The sequence below is a fragment of the Nothoprocta perdicaria genome, unplaced genomic scaffold (assembly GCF_003342845.1).
Source record: "Nothoprocta perdicaria isolate Ctin4 unplaced genomic scaffold, notPer1 scaffold_26, whole genome shotgun sequence".
Taxonomy (NCBI): domain Eukaryota; kingdom Metazoa; phylum Chordata; class Aves; order Tinamiformes; family Tinamidae; genus Nothoprocta; species Nothoprocta perdicaria.
In genome coordinates, this window is record NW_020455488.1 from 5189687 (window position 1) to 5213513 (window position 23827).

The following is a 23827-nucleotide window of genomic DNA, read 5'->3' on the forward strand; positions in this document are numbered from 1 at the left end:
CGGGCGCCCGGCCGGCCCCGTGCACCGCGCGCCCGTCCCGCAGGACTACCGGGAGCGGGGCATCGTGTCCGGCTACCGCGAGCCGCGCAGCTCCGCCGCCGCCTGCCTGCTCAGCGCCTTCCAGATGAGCAACGAGACCCTCAACATCTGGACGCACTTCGTGCCCGCCTGGTACCCAGCACGCGCGCGGTGACCGGGATGGGCGGCGCGGGGGGACGTGGAGCAATTCCGGGGCTCCCCGCGGGCAGGGGGTGGCGCGGGGCGGCGGGCACGGGGCCGAGCGCGCTCCGCTCGCAGGTACTTCGCGTGGCAGCTGGCGGCGGCGCTGCGGCCGCGCCGCGCGTGGCCCTTCCTCGCCTACCTGCTCTCCTGCTGCCTCTACCCGCTGGCGTCCAGCGGCGCGCACACGTTCGGAGCCATGTCCCGCCGCGCGCGCCACCTCGGCTACTTCCTCGACTACGCGGCGCTGGGCACCTACAGCCTGGGTGAGGGCGCGCGGGCACCGCGGCTCGGCCCTGCGGCTCGTTACTCGGTGCTCCCTTTGGGAAGCGGCTCCCAGCGCTGCTCGCCTCGTGGGTGTGATGGAAACGTCGGGGTCGGCGGGTTCTGGAGCTGGGCACAACCTGGAGAGCCCCCGTGGGAAGCGCCCCCGGCCCTGCTCCGGCTGTAGCCGAACTGCAGCCTTGGGCTGGTGCATGGGAGAGGCCGGGGTGGAGCGGCAGGTCAGGCACCGGGACACAAAAACAAGGTCCTAAAAAGCCATGAGCGCTGGCAAAGCTGCTGGCAGCGGCGTGGGGCGCACGGGGGGAACCATGTGCAGGGAAGGGCCCTGATTCCCGTGCTCTGGGGTGCTCTGGGATGCTCCAGGTGCCCTGGGATACTCCAGGATGCTCTGGGGTGCTCTGGGATGCTCCAGGGCGCTCCGGGATGCTCTGGGATGCTCCAGGGTGCTCCAGGGCGCTTTGGGGTGCTCTGGGATGCTCCAGGGTTCTCCGGGGCGCTCCGGGATACTCCGGGCACAGGAACAAGGCAGCCGTGCCCGCAGGCTCGGCACTCGCCTACTCGGCGTACGCCTTCCCCCCGGAGTGGCTCGGCGGCACCTTCCACCTCTGCTACGTCCCCGTGGCCGTGCTCAACGCCGCGCTCGCCACCGGCCTCGCCTGCTACTCCAGGTACCGTCGCCGGCGGGATTCCGGGATGCGGGCACGGGCGGCGGCATCGCGGCACCCTGCCGGGATGGGGAGGAAGAGGAGGCTTCGGCGGGAGGAGCTGCCCGGCGCCCGGCGGGGCTCTGGGTTTTGGAGATCCAAGGGGTAACTTCACATCGTGCCATTATCTTGGCAACTGCATTATTTTTAAAGCCTAAATAGCATCACAGCGCTGTGATCCCAAATGGAGTTAGACSATTTGTTCTGAATAGCTGTTGGCAAAACAGTCCTTGGGAGTGAAAACTCCGTTAAAAGCGGCKGCAGGGGCGGCGGCGGCTCGAGGCCCGGGGCTCGGGGTTAACGAGCAAGGGCGAAGCGGCCAAAGCCCGTGCCGGGGAAAGAGGCYGCGCTCGCAAAGCTGCCGCCGGCGCCCGGCGCGAGCGCGGCCGCGTCGCGGCTCGTGCCTGCGGGAGACGGGACGGGCTGAATTCCTGCCTTCCCTGGGTGCTATTTGATAAGGGCGTCGGGAGCCGCGCGGAGCCTCGCACGGCGGGACCGGCTGCAGCGTGGAGAGGGCCAGGGTGACGCGGGGGGATTTGATTAAAAACGGAATTGATTTTTTTAAGCTGATGATGGGAAAAGGGAATGGGAGATGGATGTGGGGTGAGGAGAGAGGAGAAGGGGTGAAGAGGGGGAGCGGAGCCGCGCGCTGCCGGCTTTAATCGGGGCGTTAAATCCTGTGCATCTAACACGGGAATATTCAGCCTGGAAGGGATCAGGCACCCGAGCAGACAAAAAACTGCACAGRCCACGCTGAAATCCACGGATCTCTGTGGGACGGGATATGCCTGGTCTATACACTGCCGAGCACGGCCGTAGGGAATGGGGGAAGCAGCGGGATGCGGGAATTGCCGCGGCCGCCGCTCACGGGCGGCGCTTCCCGCATCCCGCGTCCCGCCAGGATCGTGGAGCCGGCGCGGCCGCGGCTCGGCAAGGCGGCCCGCACCGCCGCCTTCGCCTGCCCCTACCTCTTCGACAGCATCCCCATCTTCTACCGGGTACGCACACGGCGCCGCACGCTTCCTGGGAATGCCCGCTGTTCCCTGCAGCGGRGAAAAATGCTTTGCATATTTTTTTTTATTATTATTATTTTCATACGGAACTAGCTCTGGCAGGAAAAGAGCCTTGGTTGTTTTTTCCTGTGCTTGTCGGTGCACGGGCTGCTCTCGCTTCAAAGGAGGGCGTCCAGCTTTGCCCGCGCTGGAGACGTGCAGAGCTTGGGAGCGGGGCTGGGTTCCCAGGCGGGAGCAGGGTGGGAATTTCCCTGCGGTTGGATCTGAGGGCGGGAGGTGGAGGCTGGGCCTGCTCTGCAAACAGCATCCCGCTCCCGTACCCTTATCCTTGCGCTGGGATGGGGGCTTGGGAGGAGGGATGGGGGCCTGGGAGCAGGGAAAGGGTCCTGGGAGCCGAAAAGGGGTCCTGGGAGCAGGAATGGAGCCTGGGAACAGGGATGGGGGCTCGGGAGCAGGGAAGGGGTCCCGGGATCAGGAATGGGGTCCCGGGATGAGGGCAGGGATCCCGGGATGAGGGCAGGGGTCCCGGGGCAGGGCAGGGATCCCGGGATGAGGGCAGGGGTCCCGGCTCTGCCCGCGCCGTCTCTGTGCCGTGCAGCTGGGCGCGTGCGCGGCGCGGGGCTGCGCGGGGCCGGCGCTGCCGCTGCACGGGCGGCACACGGCGCTCGCCCTCCTCGCCGGCCTCGTCTTCGCCAGCCACCTGCCCGAGCGCCTGGCGCCCGGCCGCTTCGACCGCCTCGGTGAGTGACGGCGGCGCCGCCTCCGACCCGCCGCACGGGCCCTACGGGGCGCTTCGGGCACCCGCGGCGCCAAAAAACCCCTCGCGAAGGGGTGTGCAACCCCGGAGCGCTCGTTTCTCATGCAGAAATGTGTCAGCTCCGTCACAGAGCGCTCAATTCCCATGCAAAAATGTGTTGTCTCCATCACGGAGCGCTCAATTGTCGTGCAAAAATGCATCGTCACCGTAGGTGTGCTCAATTCTCATGCAAAAATGTGTTGGCTCCATCATGGAGCACTCAATTCTCATATAAAAATGCATTGACTCCATCATGGAGCACTCAATTGTCATGCAAAAATGCATTGGCTCTGTTATGGAGCACTCAATTCTCGTGCAAAAATGCGTCAGCTCCATCATGGAGGCCTCAATTCTYATGCAAAAGGCATTGGCTCCACCACGGAGCACTCAATTCCCATGCAAAAATGCATTGGCTCCATCATGGAGYGCTCAATTCACACGTGAAAATGCATCGTCTCTGTCATGGAGCGCCCAATTCTCATGTAAAAATGAGTTGGCTCTGTTACGGAGCGCTCARTTCTCATGCAAAAGGCATTGGCTCCATCATGGAGCGCTCARTTCTCATGCAAAAATGTGTCGGCTCCATCATGTAGCACTCAATTCCCATGCAAAATGCATCGTCTCCGTCACGGAGCGCTCAATTCCCATGCAAAAAAATGCATTGGCTCCGTCACGGAGCGCTCAATTCCTATGCAAAATGCATCATCTCCGTCACGGAGCACTCCGGGGAGCCGCGCGCCCCTGCATCCCGGCAGCACGGGCGCCGCTCACGCCGCGTGCCCGTGTCCCTGCTTTGCCGTCTCCGCAGGGCACAGCCACCAGCTCTTCCACGTGTGCGCCATCCTGGGCACGCACTTCCAGGTGGAGGCCGTCAGGATGGACATGGCCGCGCTCCCGGCCGGTGCGGCGCCCGCGGCGCTCAGCACCCTCATTCCCATGGGCATCGGAGCGGGAGCTTCCCTGGCTGTCGTGGCGCTCTGCTCGGCCTCGCTCGGCCGCGTGCAGCAGCCCTCGAGCGCATGGAAGCTGCATTAGAGCCCAGGCTCTGCCTTGGGATCCCCTTTGTGCAGCTCCATGGATGGGATTCCAAGCGACGGACGCAAAGGTGGCACCGAGGAGGGATTTCCTCAGGCACATTCCTTGTGCAAACGGGCTTCAAAATTCTCCAGATGAAGCACTTTATACTGCACTGCTCTTTATATAGCCTTAAGGATGGAAACAGATTCTGAGATGCTTTTAATCAAGCTGAGCGTTCACCACACACGCAAWATTATAATAATCTTGGTTTTTCTCTGTAAAAGGGAGGTAAATGCTACTGTTTTCCAGAGCAATAGGCACTCATGGGTTCTGCCTTATGGAGGGACGGGACACAGCTGAAATGCTGGACGTCTGTGGACATGAATGTCCTTGTGATCCTTTTAGACTGGAAGCAAAACCTCGGCTGTGTGGAAATGAGTGTGAATCGTGTTAGTGAATGGAGTGCGGACAGGGGCTGCTCCACACCCAGATCCCAAGGGGCTTTCCAGGTTTTCCCTGGCGGATTTGCTTTCCGTGAGGGGGAGATCCCACACTGTGGATTCATGGAGTGGTTTCAGATCCGTTCCTTGCATCGCTTCACACCAGCAAGCCGGATCATTAGGACAGGTCTTATAGGGGCTCCCGAGTCGATGCTTTACCCTTTACCTCCCAGAGAAATATCACCCGGCAGGTTAAAAACTGGGATATCTCTCACCCACTGCCTTAACCAAAGTGCCTGATATGTTAGTGGAATCGGATCTGGGCCGTATTCCAAATTCCTCTGAATTTTGGGGTAGCCTCTGCTGTGAGGATGCCTGTGATGAGCGTGTCCTATTGCACTGATCAAGCGACCTGCAGCAGGTACAAAAAATATAACACAAAAATCACCACCTTGGAACATTCTCAAGCTTCTTGATTATCACACGGGTGTTTAATTTGTCTTTTGTGTAATTACCTCTATTAAGGTGTAATAGATGCACTTCTGAGTGATAGTACAACAGCTCTTTAAAGATACTGTGGGACAAACAAGTCTTCAAGTCTTTCGAAAAGCAGCTTTCTTTTGAAAGCTGACCAAGATTTATATTAATATTTATAAGCACTGGAACATAATTGTTTATTCAAAGGTTTTATTTTGTTAAAAGGGAAAACTAATATAATGGTGGCACTGGTATATGCTAACCTGATCTGGATGATTCATAAAAATAGTGTCTGTGAAAATAACCACTTCAAAGATGATTGCTGATAATTGCCAATTATTTACCTGGKATACATGTGTAACTGGAAAGGAATCTGGCTTTGTGTGCAAGAAGTGATTTAAGAGTCTCTAAAATTTACATTAATTTATTATAGTTTTTTCTTGGTAGTTTAACTTTTGAATATGGGAAGTCTTCTTGTCTTCTTCAAATGCAACATGTTAAGCATATCATTATTTGTAGGGAAATTACACTAAAAATACAACCTGTTTTATGCACTGTAATAATCCTTGCGGATCCTGCAAAACTATGCAAGACTAACAGATATTTTGCACATAAAGGAGTGAATGTTGTTTAATCTTGATCTCAGCAGCACAGCTAAGCCAGGCTGCACCCTCGGTTGGAGCTCTGCCTTCCAAAGCTGTTTTATGTACTGAGCTTTATGCACATACAAAGAAATAAAATCTGTGTGCCAAACTGTTGCATGTAAATAATACCAGATATTTTTTTGTGTGAACATGTTGCTTCATTGTATCTGTGCCCTTTCCTCTGTAATACCACACAATGCCTTGAATTTAGCCTTAGTTTATCTTGATTTCCAGTTTTGAACAACCAACCTCTCTAATTCCCAACTATAATAAGCGGATTGCATCATATTCATAGGCCACTGATTCAACTTTTGCATCTTATGAAAAAGTTACTGGAAAGTGAGACTTTCCTATATGGTCCTTTTCCATTTCCCATTGCCTGTCACCTGAATCTTAGGCCTTATCATGACACAAAAGTTCCTTTGGAGCAAGGTAAACCACAAATATGGATATTTTGGAGTAACTCCTAGTCCAAAAGGTGCATGCCTTTCCCCAAAAGAGTGTAATGTAGAAAAGAGATTAAAACACTTTGCTTTGTTCTGATTAGACTGCTGGCTCCTGCCCTTAGATTGGGGAACAGGCACAGAGCTTTTTTGGCCTTTTTTTTCCCGCTTACAGGTGATAGGAGCCTGTGGCCAACTGATATAAAACACGTTCTGGTTACAGCCGTTCCGTGTGTCACCTTGGCGTTTGACATTGTGSTGGGGCTTTATCTGCCTTTTATCAGAAAGGGTAGCTCGCTTTTCAGGCGCCCTTTCCCTCTGTGATCCCACGCAGCGGTGCTCTTGCCCACACAGTGGSCAGCGTTTCCCAGGCATGTGTAAACATGGAAATATGCCCGTTTTACCTTGCAAATTCCTAAGCAGCCCTGGATCTGCAAGAAATGGCACCACGGGACACTGCAACTGCAGGAATGTGAGCAGGGTTGTTGCTACGAGTGAGCAGTGCAGCCTTAGGTGTTGGTTTTGTTTTGTTTGTGTCTTTTTTTGTGTGTGTGTGTTTTTGTTTGTTTTTGTTTTGGGGGGGTAGTTCCCAGGGTTTTTGCAATTTAGTTCACTTTTAAGGGTGACAACCCCACACCACCTGTGCTTAGGGCACTGTGTGGGACACAGCTTGTGAGATACAGTGTGATGGCAGGAACGCGCACAGGTTTTTTTTTGCTTGTGCTGGTGATAGGTGTTTTGAGCATGGGTTGGCTTCAATACATTTTAAAGCCATCTGTAAGAACAGACAGCTGCCCCGAGCACTGAGGAGGTGGCTCCAGGAACAGCAGAGCGCAGTGCCGTCTCTACGTTTCCACCTTTGCGGCCTTTCGCGGCGGCGGCAGCACCGGGGCCGCTGCTCGCGGCCGCTGCTCGAGGCCGGGCCCAGGCCGGGCCTAGTCCGGGCCTCGCCGCCATCTCGCCGCGCCCGCGGAGCGTCACCATGGCAACGCTCTAGGGGCGTCTCCATGGCGACACGTTCCCCCGCACCCATCACAGCGCGCTGGCGCGGTGACGTTGACCCGAGCGTGCGCTCTGATTGGCCGCATTTGAATCGCAACCGGCGCGCGGGCGAGGGCAGCGCGGAGCGYGGCGGTCGCGGCACCCACCTCGCGCGGGACCCTCCGCGTGCGCGCGGCCCTGCCCGGCCACCGTCCGCGCCATGAAGGCGGCGTAAGTGACACCGGCGAGCGGGACCGGGGGAGCCGGGTCCCGGTCCCGGTCCCGGTCCCGGTCCCGGTCCCGGTCCCGGTCCCGGTCCCGGTCTCGGTCCCGGTCTCGGTCCCGGTCTCGGTCCCGGTCTCGGTCTCGGTCTCGGTCTCGTCGCGTTGCCTCCGCGCTGACGCCTCGCCCTTTCTCCCAGTAGGGCCAAGACCCCGCGGAGACCGGCGGCCAAGAAGCCGTCCAACCCCAGCCTGAAGGACCCCGTGGGGGTGAGTGCGGCGGCGCGGGGGGCACCGGGCTGGGCCGGACCGGACCGGGCCGAGCCGGGGTCCACCCGCCGTAACGGCGCCTTCCCGCAGGTGTACTGCCGGCTGCGGCCGCTGAGCTGCCCCGACGAGGAGTGCTGCATCGAGGTGATCAACGAGAACACCGTGCAGATCCACCCGCCCGACGGTTACCGTGTCGTCCGCAACGGCGAGTACCGGGAGGTAACGGCTGCCCCGGCCCGGCCCRGCCCGGCCGCCCGCGGTGCTCCCTGGCCGCGGCTCGGCCTTTTCCTGCTTAATGGGCCCCTCTGTGCTGCAAAGCGGCCTTGCCCGCGCGTGCTGATCCAGGGAAAGTTGCTTTGGGGAAAGCTTTCCAGAGCGAAAATGTGGGTTTTGCTTGGCCGTCAGCTCTAGCCTCTGTGCGTTAGGAGACTACTTTGGAGGGGGGACAGGAAACAGGTAAAAGGTTAAAAATAAAAAACACCCCAAAAGAAGCTAAAATAAACAAAAAGCCCTGGAGCTGACCCTTGCTTAGAGCCAAGGACATTGCTATTTAGGACTGATCAGAAAAAAAAAAAAACCAAKTAAAAAACAGCAACTCTAAGCAAAACTCCTTTAAGACTAGTTAATTTGCTGCTTCTTAAACTTCAAGTTGGACGAAAAGTAAAATTCTCCTAGTTATTTAATCCTGGGGAGAAAACTCTGTCATTCATGTGTTGAAAGTGGAGAAATGCCTTGAAATGAGGAGGAGGAAGAGGAAGTAAAGGTCCTTCGCAGCAAGCAGCTCCTGTTGGTTCCTGGCCAATGTGGGTGTCTAGTCCAGCTGGTGCCTCGCTAAAAAGGGAGCATTTGGGTCAAGTTTGCAGAGCAAGGAGTTGCGGCACTGGGCACTGAACATCTTTTGTTAATGAAATGGTTTTCTGCAAGTTCCCAACACAGCAGTGTAGCCTGAATGAAGACACATCTTTTTGGGTTTCCAAGAAAAAAAATAGTGAGTTCAAGCTGAGAAGAAATCTGAAGCAAATAATTCTGCATTATAAGCAATACTTAAAGGATAAGTACATAAAGCAACCTTTCCAGGCTTAAACAACAGAGCCAAGGGTTAATTGAAAGATTGGTACTTTGTTGGAAAACTTAGTGCAAATATTTATATGAGCAAGCAATGCTGTTAATGAAGAGCGACCAGACTCCTCAGAAAAAATAGTATATTTAAATTCTTGGACTGGAAATTCTGGTTAGTCTAGAAAAAGACACAAACAAAATTGGTTAAATGCTGGAACAACTTGATTTTGGCTGATGTGGATCTTTCATTGCTGAGTTTTGGAATGGAGAATTGGGCTCGAGCAGAAGTTTTGAGTTGAAGATGAAAGCAGTGAGATTCTCTGGTTGCCAGGAGGTTGAACTTGGTCATCGTTCTGGTTATTTCTAGACTTGAGCTCTATGAAAATGAGAAAAAATTGCTGTTCTTCCTTATGCAGGTCTGGGTTTCTGAGATCTCAGTACATGTGTACTGAAGCAACTGTACGTTTTTAAAAGCTGCTATAATCTTAAGGTAGAATCTTTGCTGTTCTGGGAAGCTGTTGATGTTCTAAGGCGTGAAGCATTTTGAAATAACAAACTTGTGGAAAACTAATGTTTAAGGCAGTATATTTTCTTCAGACGCAGTATTCATTTAAAGAAGTATTTGGCACCCTGGTTGCTCAGAAGGAACTTTTTGATGTGGTGGCTAAGCCTCTCGTGGAAGATCTCATCCATGGGAAAAATGGTAAGCAAGGCCATGCTTTATATGTCACTCCTGCCAGCTCTTTTATTGCTATGACTTCTCTTGTGTCAAGACTTTTTTTGCTTGTCCAGGAAAAAGCATAAATATTATCTCAATGAAAAAATGAGTGCCTACACAACGTTGTTGGAAGTTTTCTGTCTTTCCTCATTTCTGACCTCACTCACCTGTGTTACTTGTTTATTGTGGTGCTTGTGTCGGGGTCTATTTTTTTTTTTGTATATATTTTCTTGGATATTTTGTATATGGTTAACTAGAGAAGATAAAAGGCACCATTTCATAACCTTTCTGTCTCTCCTAGGCCTGCTTTTTACGTATGGAGTAACGGGCAGTGGAAAGACACACACCATGACAGGGTCTCCAGGGGATGGAGGGCTTCTGCCTCGGTGCCTGGATATGATCTTCAACAGCATAGGACCGTTCCAGGCCAAACGATTTGTGAGTAGTTTTGTACGGAATTCCTTACACTGTTGCCTCTAGGAGCATAAGTCACTAGAATAATGAATTGAGCGTTGAATTTGTCTAGTGCAAATTAAAAACAGGGGGAAAACAACAGCAACAAAAATGTAGGATTGGAAGTGTGGGCCAAAAGTGTCAGGTATAGTAGCTGGGAAGGACAATTTCATAAAAATAAACAGTCTTCTCTAGCTGTCTTTGCAACTGTTTTTCATTCTTTAACTATCTCTTAAAAACAATATTAAAAAAAAAAAAAAAAGGCTTTCTGAGCTTTGGCTTCCTTTGGCTTGATTTCATTCAATATCTACTAATACAGAAGGTGATTTGAAGCTTTTCTTTTTGTCAACGCTCCTGGATTTTCTGATGTCTAAAAATACTGGAAATAATGCTGAAAGCCTTGTTCTTGATAGGGTGTTAAATGGTAGCTTTATGTGAGATGTTTATCTTAGCAAAGTCTGTCCTCCATTGAATCTCCTTGGAATTAGCCAGCAGGTTGAATGCTAGTGATAGGCACAATATTCACTTGTTGCCAGACAGCCTGATCACCTAACTTGTGTTTTGCTGGCCGGTACCTTACGTTCTCTAGTGTTTATATTGTCTGCATGTATGTTCCCTGCTCAGGTTTTTAAGCTTGATGAGAAGAATGGTGTGGATGTTCAGTGTGAAGTGGATGCTCTGCTAGAGCGACAGAAGAGAGATGCCATGCCTGTTCCAAAAACTCCATCTGGCAAGTAAGTAACTATTATAACGTGCAGAAAGAATTAATTAATGTACGTATTCTGACATTCTGGTCTAAATGTAGTCTCTTAACTCTTCCCTTGGAAAAGGGAGAAAAAAGTATGAATGAAAGTAACATACAAACTTTTCTGTTTGAGGAATTATGTAGTTAAGCATTTTGAATTGGAAAACTTGATTCTGTCTTCGTCAGCTGTGCCTTCCCTCGAGTAAAATGAGGTGATTTCACTTGGTAGCGATACTGTGAGGTTAAATATGAGCCTGTTCTGCCAAATAAGTGAGACTGAAAGATGATAGAAATGCACACTAGCCAGGAACTCTGCAATGTATTTTTTACTGCAACCMAGTATATCAGTGACAGCTGAAAGTTTATGTTTTTAAGCTTTTCAGAGTGTTCTTTTTGGTTTGTTTTGATTTAAAAACTGGATATTTTGTCTGCACGTTCTAGTGTGAGAATCATCTGTCGATAGACTCTTTAATCCTGTAGTCACTGTCTATAAGCTGTTAGCTAACCATGGATGCTCCTTTACATTGGCTTGCTCTGTGTGTTTTGCAGGCGCCAAATAGATCCAGAATTTGCTGATATGATCAACGTGCAAGATCACTGCAAAGTGGAAGAAGTTGATGAAGAAAACGTTTATAGTGTCTTTGTCTCCTATATTGAGATCTACAATAACTACATATATGACCTCTTGGAGGAATCTCCCTTTGATACCATAAAACCAAAGTAGGTTCTGTGAATACCCTTCCTACTCATTTCAGTTATGCTTTTATGAGCACTATAGTATGTCTTTGGCTGTAGTCTTGGCAAGTTTGACTTCTCTCTGTGATGAGAGAAAGGTGGTGTTCAGGGAGCCCAGGCAACAGCTTTTAAGTGGGCTGAGTACCGATGGTCTCTTTGTTGCTGCTAAGACTTGGTGCTTTCTCGGTCTCTCTTGATGCTGACCATTTTTATAGAATCAAAGATGGAYAGTGTCTTAAGTGCAATTTTGGCTATTGCATGGAAAGTCAGTGTCTGAAACYGAACATTGGGGCCTTTGGAAAAACTTTGAATATATCTATTCTAAACCTATTAAAATACCTATGTGTACCTGTTGGCATATGCAGAAATTAGTTAGCCAAGCTGTAAAGGTTAACTAGAGAAAAACAAGCAATTACTCTGAAACATCAAGAGCTGGTTCTAGGGTACTGCTTTGAAATGAATTTGAGTGTCTGAGTGCTTTTTGAGGAAGGATTAGAATATTTCATTTAGTATCTTACCACATCTACATCCTAGGAAGGACCTTAAAATATTTCCTATATGGAAACTGCAGTATGTTAAAGCTGAATGACTTAATTTTTTTTTTTAACCCTGTTTTTTTGCTAGGTGGAACAATTGCAACACTCCTGTGCGAAATGGTGACTTTATGTATGTGTCTAAGCGTATTATTCCCAATATTGAAAAAAAATAAAAATTCTTCATAGTAGAAGCAGCAAATGAACTCGGGCTGACTCCGTACCTTTGCTCGCTTTACTAGCGAATACGGAACGCTTTGGAAGCCGTCCTGCTTCTGTATGAGCATATGCATGTAGAGAAAAAATAGCTGCCATCCAAACCGGTGATTCCTAGTAAGAATTGCAACTAAATCTAGCTTCTAAATTAAAGCAGTAGCTGAAGTGTAACTAATCCTGGCTGAGTGTGTGTCCATGTATTTGTACTTCCTCTTCCATCTGCCTTATGGATAATTGACGAGTTCGGTCTGAATTTTGTATTTAAACAAATGAAAATTTGCATGACACGATGTGTGTGTGGTTGCATAGAGAGCTCCCTTCAGCTTTAGGTTTCTTGTTTTTTTCTCTCCCCTCTTAAGACCTCCCCAATCCAAAATGCTGCGCGAGGGCCAGAATCACAAAATGTATGTCACAGGCTGCACCGAGGTAGAGGTGAAATCCACAGAAGAAGCTTTTGAAGTGTTTTGGAGAGGTAAATAATCTTAAAATATAACTTTTGAAATTCAGAAGGGATGTGTAATTTTTATCGCTCTGAGTGGAAACAAAATTCATTTGCTAAGTGGCAAATTTTAAATAGAACTCTTTTTTTTTTTTTTTTTGTCTTTTTAACAGGTCAGAAAAAGAGGCGTATAGCAAACACTCAGCTGAACAGAGAATCTAGTCGCTCTCATAGTGTTTTTATAATAAAGTTGGCTCAGGCACCCCTGGATGCTGATGGAGATAACGTGCTACAGGTGAATCCGTGAGCGAACTATTGAAGAACTGTGTGTGTGTGTGTATGTAAGGGTTGCAAAAGCAGCAAGCCTTGCCGCATGGCCTGCTTGAGCAGTGACCTTGTGTTGAATACATGCCTCAGCGAGTTAATCAAACTCAAATTCCCACAGAGATCTCAAATTTAATCTCCTCTCTGTCATGGAAGTAGAGCGTTACAATGGGGAGTGAAACTACTTGTTCCTGTTTCTTTTAAGCTAAAACTGTTATTGTTAMTGAATACAAAATTGCGAGTGCACTCGTTACATCTGTCTTGTGGCCCAAAATGGAGAGGATTTGAAAAACTTATATATGAAAAAGCTGATGGTGGGCTTGATGGTGGGCATTTTATAATCTTGGATTATAAAAATTCCATCACTTTTTCATCATGGGGCCCGTAATTTTGCATGCTGGTTGTGGAGTGTGAGGGTTCTCCCCTTTACCCTCACACCAAGAAGGTAGGGAACATAGTGCAAGTCCTTAGCCTAACGTAACCTCCTTCCTTGTAACAGGAGAAAGAACATATCACTTTAAGCCAGCTGTCCTTGGTTGATCTCGCTGGGAGTGAGAGAACTAACAGAACAAAAGCTGAAGGGAACAGGTTGCGTGAAGCAGGTATGTACCACATTTAGACCGCCTGTTAATTGTATATACTAATATACRTGCTCGTATTGAGGTATTAGTCTGCTTCCTAGGAGAATCAGCAGCATGGGCGACTTGCTCAGTTTTGTTTTTCAATTATCTGCTCTGATGTTCTTAAATCCTCAAGTTTGGAAATTGGAACATTCTTTATAGTATTACAATTCATGAGTATTTGAGACTAATTGGAGTAATTATCTGTAACAAATCTCTACTTAAGAGTCCAAGCAATTTATTTTTAAGCAAGTCACTACATAATGTGGGAACATGATCCAAATGACTGCTTAATGAGCTGTTTTTTATTTTTAGGTAATATTAATCAGTCACTAATGACATTAAGAACCTGTATTGAAGTTCTACGGGAAAACCAGATGTATGGAACAAACAAGGTATGCAACAGATCATCTAATTGTCTGTCTTTTGAGGAAGAGCTGGTTAATGAAAGCTTACTAGCTATTTCTTTGTTCTAAGATGGTTCCATACAGAGATTCCAAGCTGACTCATCTCTTCAAGAACTATTTTGATGGTGAAGGAAAAGTGCGTATGATCGTGTGTGTTAATCCTAAAGCCGAGGACTACGAGGAAAGCTTGGTAACTTCTTGTACATCTTTCTCTGCTACTCTTCACCCCTTTCATGTTGACCTTCAAATTACTGCACTTGTTTAGCAGGATATAGGAATGATAATGTCTTCTGTTTGGATCCTCATCCAATTAAATACATTGTTATGGGGTAGATGTGCCCACTAAGTCCCACTTTTTCTCTTAAATTGCAACAATACTTGCATGTAAAGTAGGAAAGATTGTCTTATTTACAAAGGTCCAACCCTACGGCCACGTTTAAGTATCCACAAGAACTTCAATGCGGGTGTTTTGCATGGTTGTTTTTATGGCTCCTTGGTGGGAAAGTTGGGGGATGTTACTAGGAAGGTTTTTGGATGCTCCACCTCATTGAGCATTGAGCTAAGTAGCTCCCAGCTACCTAGCTTGCAATTTTAATACCTCCTCTAATCCTTTATTGATCTAAAATACTGCTTTTGAATTTGCCTTTGGCTTGTTGTGTTTGGTGGCGTCGTTAAGCTTGTCTTTGTTCCTTTGTAGCAAGTGATGCGATTTGCAGAAATGACTCAGGAAGTAGAAGTTGCCAGACCTGTTGATAAACCACTGTGCGGCCTCACCCCCGGGCAGCGCTTCAGGAACCAGGCCTTCCGAGAGGAGCTCTCGCGGAAGCTGGAGCTGCGGGGCGGCCCCCTCCACAGAGGTAAATACTTGGGTGCTGCGTGAGCACAGCACCYGCTTTTCTCCTTGGGGATGAAGGCTTTGGGGAAAACAAATTATCCGCATCTTAAAAGAGCAAAAAAATCTTTTCACCCTTTAGTTCTGCATTATGTATACCCTTGTTCTGCATTATGTATATTTGAGTAGCTCTTTTTATACTGCTGCACTATTTATACAATAACTGAGCTTATACTACAAACGCTAGAGTGATTCTTTGTAATTGGTGATGAGTTGCATTCATGGTCTCATTCCTGCACTTCCTGAAAGGAAATTGTTTTACTGAGGCTGATACTTTGATGTTTTTTGTATGCTCAAGGCCTACTGTAGAAAGCAGGAGTTGCCTGGAGGTATTCTCGTGTAATGAATCAAGACTGTCACATTTCATCTTTCTTCAATACTGTCATCTCTTCAGAAAACTTCTAGTTCTCAGCAATTATTCTGTCTACTCCATACCATTATGGAATGGATGATCTGTGGCTATGCATTGTCAAATGGAATTTTTCCGTTCTGTAGCTTGTTGACAGACTTTCTTGGCTTTAAATCTTACAGAAACAGAAGAGCAATCTGTTTCAGAAATGCTTTTGCAGAGCTTTCCTCCGTTGCCTTCGTGTGAACTTTTGGATATTAATGATGATCAAACACTTCCAAAGCTTATTGAAGCCCTGGAAAAACGCCAAAAACTAAAACAAATGTTGTCAGAGAAATTTGCCAAAAACGGTAAGAATTTGAACATCAGCGTTGAACTAGACTTCTGTCACACTTAATGCTCTTCAGGGATGTCTTCTGTAGCAACACAAAATAAATACCTTGCCCCAGTTGATGCTTTAGAAAACCTTTGTTTGGGGTAGCTGGTGGGGGGTGGAAGAACAATTTTTTTTCAGTATTTTTTGGATAGCGTGAGAAGACRAAACACCGTTTCTCTTGCAGTGCTTTCCTTTAAAACTATGCTGCAAGAATTAGAGTCCAGCATCGTATCCAAGGAGAACTATATTCAAGGAAAACTGTCTGAAAAAGAGAAAATAATAGCAGGACAGAAAATGGAGCTAGAACGCCTGGAGAAGAAAACTAAAACTCTGGAATACAAGGTTGGGTGTCTTTAAGTTGCCTAAATCTGCAAAAGGAATTTCCCAGCTACCGTTKGGCAAAGTTCTTGACTCAGAGGTTGCCTGAAAAGGATATTGGAGATGAGATTAAAAGTTTGTCTTGGGGAACTGTAACTGAATGTTGTTTCAGCTTTTTGACTTTCCTGGTAGCTTTTCTCAGTATATAGAGATGTGCAACTCCTGTAAGCCATGAAATGTCCAAAACCTTTTGGAACTAGTATTTTTTTGTGTGTACTTATTCATATAACAATAACCAAATTAATGAAATATGACTAACAGTCTCAGGCTCAGATGGGCTTGATTGTAAGAGGCATAGCCAAGTCCTTCCTGTTTTCCTCCAGATTGAGATTTTGGAGAAAACGGCTACGATTTATGAAGAGGACAAACGTAATCTCCAGCAAGAGCTAGAAAGCAAGAGCCAGAAGCTGCAGCGTCAGGCTTCCGACAAGCGGCGGCTGGAGGCCCGACTGCAAGGCATGGTGGTGGAAACCACCATGAAATGGGAAAAGGAGTGTGTAAGTGCGCTGCTGTGCCTCCTAGCACGCTAGCTTTGCTCCCCTAYGCAGTTCTAAGTGGTCTGGGGTGTTTGTTCCAGTTTATTTATTTCCTAAGTAGCATTAAGACTGAAGATGTTTGSCTTTAAATATGAACTTAAACACTTCCAGCGTTTTGCATTTAAGTATTTTATAAATACAGTATGCTTGAGGATATTTCTCGAGGACTTTTGGTTCATCCAGAAGACTGTTGAAGCAATTCCTCATTTTATTCTGATATCTAGAGTTTGTTTCTTGGATTTCTGGCTCCTCAGTAGTGGTTCTTGTGCTTTGTCCGTTGTCATCAGAAGCCTACTCTGAGTTTCTTTTCTCCTTATTGCCTACACGCTTGCCTAGGGATGTGCTTGAGATGCAATAGGAAAAGGAAACCTGAGAAATTAATACTGCATGTTCATACTTCAGGAGCAGGGGTACTCCACACTCCCATTATCTTAATTCAAAAGGCAAATTGTTTGTGGCATTAAATATAATATTGCTGTGGAATTTGGCAAGTCTATTCTTTTTGCTTGATTTGCCACTTCCCAAAGCTTTAAGTCCATCTGGAAATAATGCAAGCGCTTGTCCGTGCAGGAACGTCGTGTAGCAGCCAAGCAGCTGGAAATGCAGAACAAACTTTGGGTCAAAGATGAAAAACTGAAGCAACTGAAGGCCATTGTTACTGAACCAAAGAATGAAAAACCTGAGAGGCCGTCACGGGAGAGAGACAGAGAGAAGCCTGTTCAGAGATCAGTGTCTCCTTCGCCAGTATCTGTAAGTTGTCTATGAAACCCTTGAAATGGGGACGAGCATCTTTATAAGAACGAACTGAAATTCAGACCAGCTTTCTTAGTGGTGACAAGAGATTCTTGAGCACAGAATTTGAACGGCTGATCTCAGATTTCTTCTCTTTCAGTTATATTTATCAGTGKTCTTTATTTGTGCTGCTGTCCTCTAGTGTTGGAAGAACAACTAAATCTTGGTGCTGTTGCTGAAACACGCTACCTGTCCAAAGCCACAGGCTGAACTGAACATGATGTGCAGCATGATACTGTTTATTGGCTTAATTTGACAGTTCTGTATGTTCACTAACTTCTTTCCTATTCTCTCTAGCCTTCTAGTCATGGCATTGCTCAGGTCCCTAATAGCCAGCGGCTGGCGAGCAACCCGCAGGTGCACAGACGGTCTAATTCTTGTAGCAGCATTTCTGTGGCCTCCTGCATTACGGAGTGGGAGCAGAAAATCCCTTCGCACAAGCATGCCAGTGGCACTCCTAATGCAAGGAGCAGACAACAAGAACCAGAGCCAAATAGAAACTATACCGCTTCAGACAGAAGGCGAGGGATGTACTGCACGGGAGTCGTTGAGGTTCGCAGACATAGAAATGAGCTAGAGATAGAAGAGGACCAATGCTGCAGGGTTAGTGCTCTCGAAATGAAATGTAGTGCTGTGTAGTCTGACTCGGAAGCTCCCCTTAACTGCTTTTTTAGTGTAGAACATGCCTAAAACGGACTGGAACTTGCTTCGTAATGTAGTTCTTGTAGGACAGTGCTATTTCCAAGTAGAGTGAAGAGTGAGACTCAGGCTGACTACTTGATTTGACATTTGAAAACTCCTTAAAAGCAGTTGTCTATCTCTTGCTAGCGCGTAAATAGCTCTTGTGAGGAATTCTAAACCAGCTAGACCTCATTTCTGGCTACAAATGTCCTTGTTTTTCAATTTATCTGTCTCCTCAGATCTGTCTCACAGTCTGCAATTTGCCATAGTCTGTTTGGGCAGCTTAAAAGGTAGTCCTGTGAGCCACTTGTGCACATGTCTATTGGAAATAGTGCTTGGACAAGCATCTCTCTTGTCTCAATGTTAAGTTTGCTCTTGGAATGATCTTCCCAGATGCTCATGTGTGCTAAAGCAGGGGGGCTTTGTTTACCCTTGGGGCACTTTTCCTCCCCCTTTCTTCCTTCAAATTGATGCATGCCAGTGTTTGTATCTGTGGTGCTTGTCTGTGTCGCATTACAGCTCTGGTGCAGCGGTTCAGGAAAATCTCAGATAATTGTACAAAAGAAACAAAATCCGCCCTCTTGAGAGACCTTCTCAAGGGGAGGAAAGTTTCTCATGGAATGATTCATTTTCAATAATGTTTCTAAAATTTCTGTTACTTGCTAGCCTTTTGAAGTGCTTTTAAGCTGATGCTGAAAGAGAGATGTGCTTTTAAGCTAATGCTATTCTAATTAACTAACACACAAGGCACTCTTAGCAGAGGAGAGGGATGTGGTCTCTTTTACAGTAAAATGTACCYAGTGGTAGTGTGGCCTTAGGGCATAACTTCTAAAGCGCCTTGGCAAAACTGTTGTCAAAAAAATATCAACAGTAACCAGCTCTTGCTCACTAAAATGCCAAAAAATCTTCAGGAATTCTTTAAAAGATACATGCTGCTCTCGGGGAGAGTTTTCCATTTATTGAGAGCTGCTTCAGATTTGTGAGAAATGTCTATTGCTAAAAATCCTGACTGATGCTCCTCACCKAAGGGTACAGCAGATGACATTAGGGCTTGCAGGTCTGGGTGATGTAAATTCACTGTGATGCAGAGAGGTCTGTAAAATTAGTCTGCAAATGGAACAGGGAGCTATGAGCAAAAAGAGAATGACCCCTAAGGAAAGGCATAGAGCTGATCCTTGGCACAGGAGTGTTTTGATAACTTTGAAAGACTTTGAAGAGGCTTTTTTTCTTTTTCTTTTTTTTTTTTTTTTAGCAAATTATGCTGGTTATCTGAGCCCTCTGTTTTCCCTAAGCCTCTGACAGCAATGTTTATGAGGACAGTAGAAGTACCGGGCTGTGGATTTTCAACAGCTGAATCCAGAAGCAGCAGTACTAGCATGGGATGTAGTTCCTGTAGCTCTGCTCTATTTAATGAAAAGTGCTCTGAGGCCTTGCATCCTTTCGAGATATTACAAATATCTCTCAAGTATATCCATACTTGGTCTGCTTCCATTGCTACCACGAAAACTGCTTATTTGATCCAGGAATGCACCAATGGAAACATATTTTAAATTTTTCTCTTTTCAGGTGGGTTAATGTGACTATAGCCCCGGGTTTTGATTTGGAAACTTGGGGGGAGTGCTACAAAAGATGTCCTTGAGAAAACCTAACTTTGTATGGAATGCAGCTCATTTGGTAGCAGTTATCTAACATTGACAAATAATAGAAATTGGCACAGCAAAAAGGAAAAAAAAGAAAATCTTATGCTAGGTGCTCAACTGATGGATTCTGGTGATGGATTCCAGGTGATGTTTTCTGAAAGTACTTGAGGACAAAGGCTTTAATTTTCCTACCAGTACATTTTAACCAGACCTGAAAAGATCCCTCCTGCTAATGATATCCCAGGAGAAATGTCCTGTGTGCTGATTTCACGTGATTCTCTTCTGCTCCGCTCAGAACGCACCTCCGGTTCGCCTCCGGCACAGACGCTCGCGCTCGGCTGGGGAGAGATGGGTGGACCATAAACCACCTTCTAACCTGCCCACCGAAACGGTCATGCAGCCCCATGTCCCTCACGCCATCACGGTAGCGGCTGCAAGCGAGAAAGCCCTAGCTAAGTGTGACAAGTACATGCTGACACACCAGGAGCTGGCCTCTGATGGGGAGATTGAGACAAAGCTCATTAAGGTAAAGAGAACACCCTGGTGCCGGGGTGTGGTAGCTGCCTCAGCTCCTCTTCCTCACCGTGTAATTGTGCTGCAGTCTAGCTAGCTTGCAGAAAGGTGCCCTTGACTCGTGGGGCCAAGACGTCCCATTTGAAAACTTTGTGAAGTTGGATTCACGGTAGCTTTAGAGACTCAAATGCTTTTTCTTGAACRTTGTCATTACTGTATTAAAAACTATTTCAAGCTCGTTGTGCTTGAAAGCAATTAAATGCCCTCTCTCCCCCAGTAAAACATAATAAGCTGTCTGCAGTGGAAGTGTCTAAGGTCTGGGATTGCAGCTGGGCTTACGGTAGGAGTCAGGATGGAGTCGGTCCTATTGGAGTGATGTTGTCYGCTTTCCACCTGCGGCATGAATAGACTTGCTGCAGTGGTGGCTGTGCAGAGCGATCCACAACACTATTTCCAGCATTAAATTGACAAGCAAATGGTTGCAATACCTGGGCTTTGAAGACTCCAAGTACTGTGTGCAATTACTGAAGGCCGACTGGGAGCTCTTTGTAGCTCTCGGTAAGGAACTCTTGGTTCTGGAACCTGAGTTCACTTTTCCTGTAGTCATGGGACTTCTGGTATTTCATTTTAACTTTGAAAAAGCAAATAACTCTCACTGTAAGCTAAGTTTAGAAGTCTTAGCTATTCTTCCAGAAGGGAAGCCTTTGAATGATGACAGCATTCCTGTTTGTGCTGTGGAACGGACGTTTGCCTGAAACGATGTTGTTTGTGTCTAATATACTTGGTCGTTGCTGTTTTTCAGGAATTTTTGTCAAGGTAGTAGTTGCTCTCTGCAAATCCTACGTGATCATTGGCATAGATGATGATTCCTCTTTATTTCCCTGGGTATAACTGGGGAGGCTGGGTGAAATGAAACCGTATATGTGTTTTTGGCTGCCAGCCTGCAAGGAAGTAGCAGCTGAAAGCGCTGCAGTTTTCATGTGAGCGCTTGCCATCGGACTGACCTAACGAATGTAACCTGCTAATTGCTTTTGGCTTCCAGGGCGATGTTTTCAAAACCCGGGGTGGTGGACAGGCTGTCCAGTTCACAGAGATAGAGACTCTAAAGCAAGAATCCCCAACTGGGTGAGTTGTGTTCCTAATTTGAGGTTCTGACAGTGACTCCTATCTTTCTAGTAGTACGTGTGTAACTTATTTTTGTCCAAATGACGGAGAAGATAGTTTTTGCATCTGAATTGAAATCATGTAGAAGTAACTTGGGGATAACTTCTTACAGATGCTGTAGCTGCTGGTAAGGCTAGTCTGCTACTAGACATAAAGCTCTCTGAAGTATTTCTTTAGATGATATAAAATGTATTTGGTTGTATTTGAATCTACCAAAGTACATGATATTCCCATAATGTTCTTCTCCCTCCTGCTCTTTCAGTCGAAAGCGGAGATCGTCGCCTTCCGATCCCAACCCACCAGAAGATGCTGCAGACTCTGAATGGACCGATGTAGAAACCAGAGTAAGCTGCAAAGGAAGGAGGGGAGGCATCCCATGCTTGGGAAAACTTCAGCTGTCGGCACAGCTCTAAGTTTAGGGTGATTGAGACTGGTTTTGTTTTCTCAGTGTTCTGTGGCAGTGGAGATGAGGGCAGGATCTACTCTTGGACCTGGATATCAGCATCACGCTCAGCCCAAGTAAGTGCATCTCACATGTAGCTGGGTTATCCCTTGTTGTTGTCATGACTGGGGTGGCMCCGGTGGATGATGCCTGATGGTAAACCTGAATTTCCTAATGTTCTAGCTGACACTGTGTGATTGCCAAAGGCCTCAGTTTAGCAGGCAATGGGGCTCTGGTTGCGTTTGGAGGAAAACTTCCTTTAGTTCAAATATGTGGGCTGACAACCTGACCTCTCAGGTCTGTCTTGTCATTCCTATCTTGATGGAATGAGTTTTGGTCGCACCCATAAACTGAAGCATACCAAATGAGCCCCAGTTCCCTGAAGGAAGTCCAAATAACCCTGCAGCTGGGGAAGTTAGTGCCCAGTGTTTGAACCCTGTATCTGACACAACTTTTCTGACAAAATTGCTTCAGATAAAGCTAGCTTTGCTAACGTAAGTGTTGGAGAACAGAATTCAATATCCAGATTTGGCTTCTTGCAGATAGGTGCTGGCAGTGCTCTGGAAGTGCCCTACTCAACTCAGGGAAGAAAATTTGCAATTTTACAAGCCGTGTTTTACAGGCAGGAGAGTGGGCTGGAGAGGTAAAGAGATTTCTATGAAGCCGAAGTCATTCAAACTGATTTAATTTATAATTGAAATAGTGAAGCTGTTAGTTCCTGTTACACTTTTGTAGCACAGCTGTAGCATTTGAACTTTTGTGTAGTATGTCTCTTTACTGCATAAACATGGAGCTCTAGTGGAAAGGTATTTCAGGGAGTGTCTAAAACAGGTACTCCCTGTTTCACCCACAGTCACAAGCATGTGCTCGTCATCAGCTCAGCATGTGCTCTGCTGCACCTCACTAGAAGCTGGGACCTGCTCRTGGCTGCAGCTGCTACCTGCAGCATTGCTGCAGCCTGGTAATGCAGTGCGAACTCCTTTATGGAGTGAAACTTGTGTTTCTTCATAAGCATAGGAAACTAAAATTATTTCACAGCTGCTCGAAAAAAATCCAACTATTTGTTAATGAATAACCACTAGCTTGGTTATGTTAATTATAGCCTTTTTCTAGGAATGGAAATATGTGAAACTTTACCTAGAATAGATAAAAAAAGGCTGTTGACTGGTAGGGAGAACTGCCGCTGTGTAACAACTAAAAGCTGTTTGTGTCTCTTTCTTTTAGGCGAAGAAAACCGTGAACTTAGTGTGCTACTGCTTTGGAACCCTGTTGATTTTATCAAAGGGATGCAATGTACTGCCAGTAATAACTTGATAAACTGCTTTGTTATTGCTACACGCTTGTATTTTTATGATGACCTATGCTAGGCACTGGTTAAAGGGGAGATGCTTCTCACAAAGCCGAGGAAGGATGTGCGTGTGTGGCTTCCATAAACTGGGCAGGTTCTGCTGCTGTGGGCTTTGGACTTCTGAAGATCACCTCTTAAGTACTTCTTTTAAGTATGAACTCCTGTTATTAAGCTGTATCTTTATAAACTGATAACACGAGGCCTCTGCCTTGCTCTTCTTTTTTTAAAGTGCAAAGTACTCCAGGTCGCAATCCCTTCCTTTTCAGGTTCTCTGTTTTGAAGAAACATAAATGCTGCTATTTATTTAGTCGCAGTAATGCACTTTAGGAACGTTTCTATGCCATTTCAAATTTATAATAGCTAGCAGCCACTCGGTGATATGAATTACTCCTTGGAAGAATTACCCAGTCCTGACTCTTGAACTGAAAGTGTTATTTAACATGCAAATCAATTTGTGAAAACAACTTCAGTTTTCGTATATTCATAGTGACAAAGCAAGAATATGGAGATAAGTAATGGTGACTTGACACCCTCCCTACTTCATTATGTAGGGCAAACAAATGTTATAAACATTTTAAATCTGTAGATATGGGGTAAGAGGGTTACGTGCTCACAAATGTGGTGAGAATTTATATATAAATGGCTCTGCAAACTTGTTTAAATAAATACTTTAATTCAATGTCTCTTGTCAAGTATGTACTTGTGAGCTCCTATAGCTTAGCTTACTCTTAAGCATCTCGGCATCTTGTGCTGTATAACAGAGCTCTGAGCAGATCTGGGGTTTTGAAATGCAGCTTTTGGGATACTTCTGAAATTTCAGTGAGGGAATCTGCTTGTGTTCCCAGATATGAAGTGTTTGGGCAGGCTTATCTTCAAGACTGCAAATTGCTTCTGGGAGCAGTCAGTTCCATTCTGAGTGATTGTCTGCCTCATTAAAAGATAGGAAGCACTGAGCTT

At 46.8% G+C, this 23827-nt stretch overlaps 2 protein-coding genes across 2 annotated transcripts in view; both read left to right on the plus strand.

Moving 5' to 3' along the window:
* Nucleotides 1-5668, plus strand: part of PAQR5 (progestin and adipoQ receptor family member 5) — a 6683-nt gene extending 1015 nt beyond the window's left edge. The window contains exons 2-7 of the mRNA XM_026040637.1: nt 37-171; nt 298-485; nt 1046-1172; nt 2110-2206; nt 2820-2961; nt 3826-5668. Coding sequence (XP_025896422.1) covers nt 37-171; nt 298-485; nt 1046-1172; nt 2110-2206; nt 2820-2961; nt 3826-4052 — 916 coding nt within the window. The 3' untranslated portion in view covers nt 4053-5668. The remainder of the gene's footprint in view (nt 1-36; nt 172-297; nt 486-1045; nt 1173-2109; nt 2207-2819; nt 2962-3825) is intronic.
* A 1571-nt stretch (nt 5669-7239) lies between these two features.
* Nucleotides 7240-23472, plus strand: KIF23 (kinesin family member 23). Its single transcript, XM_026040638.1, has 24 exons — nt 7240-7250; nt 7444-7510; nt 7601-7729; nt 9167-9272; nt 9589-9725; nt 10365-10474; nt 11035-11205; nt 11845-11886; nt 12329-12441; nt 12582-12703; nt 13232-13334; nt 13668-13747; nt 13830-13949; nt 14457-14616; nt 15183-15350; nt 15561-15718; nt 16078-16251; nt 16861-17040; nt 17380-17685; nt 19699-19929; nt 20959-21041; nt 21343-21424; nt 21529-21599; nt 22747-23472. Exons 1-24 carry the CDS (start codon nt 7240-7242, stop codon nt 22760-22762), a joined length of 2940 nt encoding a protein of 979 aa, XP_025896423.1. The 3' UTR covers nt 22763-23472.
* The last annotated feature ends 355 nt before the right edge of the window (nt 23473-23827 follow it).